Source organism: Balaenoptera ricei, chromosome 5, assembly GCF_028023285.1.
Source record: "Balaenoptera ricei isolate mBalRic1 chromosome 5, mBalRic1.hap2, whole genome shotgun sequence".
In the NCBI taxonomy this organism is placed as follows: domain Eukaryota; kingdom Metazoa; phylum Chordata; class Mammalia; order Artiodactyla; family Balaenopteridae; genus Balaenoptera; species Balaenoptera ricei.
In genome coordinates, this window is record NC_082643.1 from 9,018,000 (window position 1) to 9,023,999 (window position 6,000).

The window sequence follows — 6,000 nt, forward strand, 5'->3', positions numbered from 1 at the left end:
CTAATTATCCCTTTGGATTATTGATTATTTATAATACATTAAGGATTTTTTTCCTTCTCCTTTTACCCCCTAAATTTGAGAAGAAGAGATATTTCCTCTTTGGGATGCTGTGTGGACACTCCCTGTACAATTTTAATGTCGTCGACCTCCCTTTCCCGCTGGCTCTGTTTAAGAAACTTCTGGACCAAGAGCCATCATTAGATTTAAAAGAACTCAGTCCTCTTTTGGGGAAGTAAGTAAATATAATTGCTTTTCTAGGACTATATATGGAGTCAGTCTCAGTAGTTTAAATATAAATAATGTTATACACACAGACAAGGTCTTCAGTTTCAATAAATGTGCATGCTCTTTAGATGAATTTGAATTTTGGCATGACTTATAATCAAGTAAACATTTAAAAATGGAGAAAAGCCAAATGCTCCTTAATTATCAACCAGCACAATAAACGGAGCTCTGGCCTGGTCTCTTGAATTTATCCAGATGGAAACAGTTGCTTTGGATAGTACATGATATTCTTTTTTTTTTTTTAATTATTGGTTTTTGGTTTTTTTTTTAATTTTTATTTATTTATATTTATTTTTGGCTGTGTTGGGTCTTTGTTTCTGTGCGAGGGCTTTCTCTAGTTGCGGCAAGTGGGGGCCACTCTTCATCGCGGTGCGTGGGCCTCTCACTGTCGCGGCCTCTCTTGTTGCGGAGCACAGGCTCCAGACGCGCAGGCTCAGTAATTGTGGCTCACGGGCCCAGTTGCTCCGCGGCATGTGGGATCTTCCCAGACCAGGGCTCGAACCCGTGTCCCCTGCATTGGCAGGCAGGTTCTCAACCGCTGCGCCACCAGGGAAGCCCAGTACATGATATTCTTTTTTCTTTTTTTTTAAAATTTATTTATTTATTTATTTATGGCTGTGTTGGGTCTTCGTTTCTGTGCGAAGGCTTTCTCTAGTTGTGGCAAGTGGGGGCCACTCTTCATCGCGGTGCGCGGGCCTCTCACTATCGCGGCCTCTCTTGTTGCGGAGCACAGGCTCCAGACGCGCAGGCTCAGTAGTTGTGGCTCACGGGCCCAGTTGCTCCGCGGCATGTGGGATCTTCCCAGACCAGGGCTCGAACCCCTTTCCCCTGCATTAGCAGGCGGATTCTCAACCACTGCGCCACCGGGGAAGCCAAGTACATGATATTCTTAATGAGAATCATGCATGCTATATTTGTTTTAAATAAATCCTATTTAATCATTTCATTTATTTTAATAAATCTGCATGTCATCAACTTTATTTTTTAAGGTTCGAAAAATACTTGTTCTAAGTTAAAAGGCAAACTATATCCTGTGAGGAAAATACTGGCAGCACATAGGACAAAGGATTAATATCTCTGATGCATAACATAGATATTCATGCAGATATGGCTATGTGTGTGTGTGTACATAATAATAAAACGAAAATATGCTCACCTTACTAGTAATCAAGAAAATGCAAATGAAAATGAGATATTTTTCTGCTTACGGATTGACAACTGTTAAAAGTTTCTTGTAAAATGTAGACTTGGCAGCAGATGGGGGGGGAAGTATTCTCTTCTCACGTACTGTTAGTGGAAGAACAAACTGGCTAGATTTTCACCATGTGCTCTGACAGTGTAGAGCAGGGTTTTTCAACCTTGGCAATACTGACATTTTGGGCTGGATAATTCTTTGTTGTGGAGCGCTGACCTGGACATCGTAGGAATGTTTAGCAGCATATGGGGTTGCTACCCACCAGATGCCAGTAGCAAAACTCCCTTCAGTCGTAACAACCAAAGATGTCTCCAGATTTTGCCAGATGTTCCCTGGGGGACAAAACCACCCCTGGTTGAGAACCACTGGTCTAGAGGAAGGTGCTCCTTTTTATAATTTCCACCAAGACGCAGCAGTGTCTGTGTTAGCAGTGGGTCTACCAATCAAACCGTAAATAGAGGTTAATTCCAGGAAGAGGGAGTGGGTAGGTGGAGGAGAAGAAATTCACATGGCATTTTATACATTTCTACATTGTCCGCAGCTTTTTCCACTGAACATTTATTTCTTTTGAAATTTTACAAGAATAATAAATATAATGTTTTAAACCAAATTTTTCATTAGGAATTTGCAGGGAGTTCTAAATGATGAAGCTGGTGACATTAAAGAAGCACTTGGCATACGTTTTTCTGTGAGTACTAATGAAAGCCAGATTGTAGTTTAGATTTAACGTTTTTTAAAAATATTTTTATTACAGTGTCTTAAATATGGGATGTGTCTTTTGAAGGGTGTTTTACTTCTGTAAAACTGTAGGACTTTTCCCCCACTTGCTCCTCATTTGATACCTTATGTCTATATACTCTCAAATAAAGTGAAAAGACAGCAATTATTCAATGTGAACGATATAAAAAACTAAATGGAATGATGTATGCTTAAAGCAATATACAGCATATACTAGGGTATGTCTCTCTCTATATATATATTTAGAAGACGGAACTACATAAGTAATTAACTAACGCCTAGTTATTTAAAATTGTATAGGGAAGAATGTACTAGCATGTTTTGGTGGAAATAACCTCAAGCACACCTGCCATCAGGAAACTCATCACGTAGTGGAGAAGACAACCTTTGCAGAAATAATTTTCACATAGTGATGTATTGTGAGAGGGGAGAGAGAGAGGAACAGAGGACCAACCCTGAGAAAGTCATGCTCATTTTAAATTCTGATGAGTGATGGAAGTTGCCGGGTGAAAAGGAAGCCCCGCCTGCTGTGGCCTAACCATAAGAGAGACGGTGAGGCCAGTGAACTGAGGGTCAGCGCGGCCGGAGGTTCCAGCAGAAGCGGGAAGAGGCTCCTGAGTCGGGCAAGGGTCACATCATGGAGGCCTTTTTGATCCTGCTAAAGAGGTTTGAAATTTACCCTAAAGGCAATGAGAAGCCTTTGAAAGATTTTAAGCAGAATGACATATTCAGATTAGTGTTTTTAAAATATTGTCCTGTCTGCAGCTGGGGAAATGGGAGCAAAACAAAGCCTTCATCCTTTTGCCATATTCTCCAAGTTTCCTTCTTCTAGCTGACCAGGTGTTTCATCCCCGTGTCATACAGGGTTGTGTGCAATGCAGACATAATTTCCTTTTCTTTCTCAATAGAAATGTAAAAAGGGCAAAGTAGAGAATAGTTTAGTCACTGGTAAAGTATATTATTGGCCTTTTTTTTTGCTTCCCTCAAGGAAAGACTGTGTTTCTAAGTGTGTTGATTACATTTTCAACACCTCTGTCATGGCAGTTTATAAGGAATTTCAGAGAGGATTTCATAAAGTCTTTGACAAAGAGATACTTAAACATTTCCAGCCTGAAGAACTAATAACAGCAATAGTTGGAAATACTGATTATGACTGGAAACAGTTTGAAAAGGTAGGTGATCACTAAAGTGCCTCCAATTCTTCCAAACAAGAATTCCCCCTAAAAACCATTTTTCTCCTTTTTTTTTTTTTTTCAAGAATTCAAGGTATGGTCCAGGATACTGTAAATCACATCCTACGATACTGATGTTTTGGAATGCTTTCCATAAATTAACTTTGGATGAAAAGAGAAAATTCCTCTGTAAGCATTGTAGTAATAGATGGATCTATAATTATATATCTTTTAAAATATCTTATTTGAGATAAAGTCATTATTAATGGTGTGTCACAAATGTTAATGGCAAAGCAAGGGTTAGAATCCAGGTTTCCTGCCTTCTAGACCACTGTTCTCTCTCTTACATAAGCCTGTTCCCCATTTTTTAAAAAATGATAGTAATAAAGATATTGCTATTTTACTACCTTGTCTGCACTGACTCTAATACCACCTCCAATTTCAGTTTGTGTCCTCTTTCTTCACTCTAGTTGGCTCCTAATTGAGCCTTTTATCTCACATTCCTACCTTTATTTAATTACCTAAAGTCCTATGGAATTAGGACAATGTCAACTGTCTCAAATGCTATTCTAGAAGTAATAATAATAATAGCAATGACCACTGATGGTGATAATAATAATAACTGCCTTTCTATCGTGTGCCTCCTCTACACCAGGCATTGTACTGATCACTTTATATCTATTACACCCCTTTATCCTAATAGCGACCTCATGAAGCAGGCACTTTTATTTTTCCCCATTTCAGATACAAGGAAAAAAAGGCTTGAGGCATTTAGTGTCTTGCCTGTGTTCAAACAGCTGGTGAGTGTCAGAATGAGAATTTGAACCCAGCAGGCTAATTCAAAGCCCAGGCTCAAGACCACTAAGCTCCGTGTGGTATAAGTACTTCTCTTGGTGGGAACCCTAAGGTTTCCACAGGACAGACTTAATGACTTATTCTCTTACCTTTTCATCCCATTTCTCAGTTTTTCCTGAGATACGCATCTTCTTGCTATTTTTGTTGCTACTGAGGATGTTTGAGGACAACTTTCCCATAAACCTAACCTACTTCTCCACAAGCCCAAACTACCTTTCCAATCTTCTCTCTTAATGGGAAACTTCTGCTTCAGTCCAGTGGTTCTTTTTTTTTTTTAATTTATTTTATTTTTTAATTTTTGGCTGCGTTGGGTCTTCGTTGCTGTGCGCAGGCTTTCTCTAGCTGCGGCAAGCGGGGGCTACTCTTTGTTGCAGTGCACGGGCTTCTCATTGCGGTGGCTTCTCTTGTTGTGGAGCATGGGCTCTAGGTGCGTGGGCTTCAGTAGTTGTGGCACACAGGCTCAGTAGTTGTGGCTCGCGGGCTCTAGAGTGCAGGCTCAGTAGTTGTGGTGCACAGGCTTAGTTGCTCCGCAGCATGTGGGATCTTCCCGGACCAGGGCTCGAACCTGTGTCCTTTGCATTGGCAGGTGGATTCTTAACCACTGCGCCACCAGGGAAGCCCAGTCCAGTGGTTCTGTTGGCTGTACATTCAGTGAGTTCACTTACATTTTCCTACCCCTGGCTTTTTCTTGGGCTTTTCCCCCTGCCTAGAATGGTCACCCAGCTCATCTCCTTGAGAACTGACTAGCCAGCTGTGACCTCTGAAGCTTCCCTGTCACCCCAGCCTGGTGCCTCTCTCCCTGCCTTGAGTCTCAGGGCCTTCATTAGCTCCTCATACTTCCTAGTTGAGCTAAACTAAACTTCCTCGTATCTTGCTGTTATATTTTCACGTATATAATTTCCCCTCAACTAGATCATGAACTCACTAGATCAAGGACCAAGACCAAATGTCATGATTTTTTTTCACTCCACATGGTCCCATGTAGTTAGTTCTCTTTGCACAAGGGGACCCAATAAATATTTGTTGAGTGAAGTGACTGATTTCTTCCTTTTCATTTTAAGTTTTGCTCTTCCTATGAACTCTCTTAACCAAAGTTTATTTCTTTTTAGTTTTTCTTACAGGAAATGAAAGGCTGCATGTAAAAGGCGTACGGAAAGTGGGAATCCTATTTTGCTGTCCTGAAACTTTCAGTGAAAGAGATTTCTCAAGATCACTGACATGTCATAATATTCTGGACCTCCCTAAATATTCTACAATGGAAAGAATGGAGGAAGCACTTCAAGTAGCCATCAACAGCAACAAAGGATTTATCTCACCCACGGTCACAGAGTGATAGTGGCCTTTGAGAGGCTCAGATCTCAGGTTCTCTCACCCTTCGATCCCTCTGTTCTTAGTACAAAGTGTTGGCGGGTTTTAGTTAGAATTAGTTGACAAATGCTGGGATAAACAATAGCATGATGAGTCAAGGATAACATTTTTAATGAATCAACATTTCCTGATCCTTAAACTTGCTATGAGAATGCTTGCTTTTTACTGAATTATTTCCTGAACAATAATTATCATTTAAAAATATACTAAATGTTAAAAGCTAACAGATATTTTTAAAAAATTGTACATCTAGTAAACACTGTCTACAAATATGAAAGACATGCTGAAGTTCAAAAAAATAAAACTGTAAACTAATTCAACATGTTTTTGAGGCACGTAGATATATATTTTTATATTCTGGAATGTCTCCAGAGTTTTGATTTTAGC

The 6,000-nt window shown here is 40.0% G+C and overlaps 1 protein-coding gene across 1 annotated transcript in view; it reads left to right on the plus strand.

The window, feature by feature from the left end:
• The window catches only part of HERC6 (HECT and RLD domain containing E3 ubiquitin protein ligase family member 6), a 66,488-nt gene extending 60,781 nt beyond the window's left edge, over positions 1 to 5,707 (plus strand). Inside the window, 5 exon segments of the mRNA XM_059924325.1 lie at positions 67 to 232; positions 2,102 to 2,192; positions 3,139 to 3,390; positions 3,477 to 3,579; positions 5,355 to 5,707. Coding sequence (XP_059780308.1) covers positions 67 to 232; positions 2,102 to 2,192; positions 3,139 to 3,390; positions 3,477 to 3,579; positions 5,355 to 5,578 — 836 coding nt within the window. The 3' untranslated portion in view covers positions 5,579 to 5,707.
• The last annotated feature ends 293 nt before the right edge of the window (positions 5,708 to 6,000 follow it).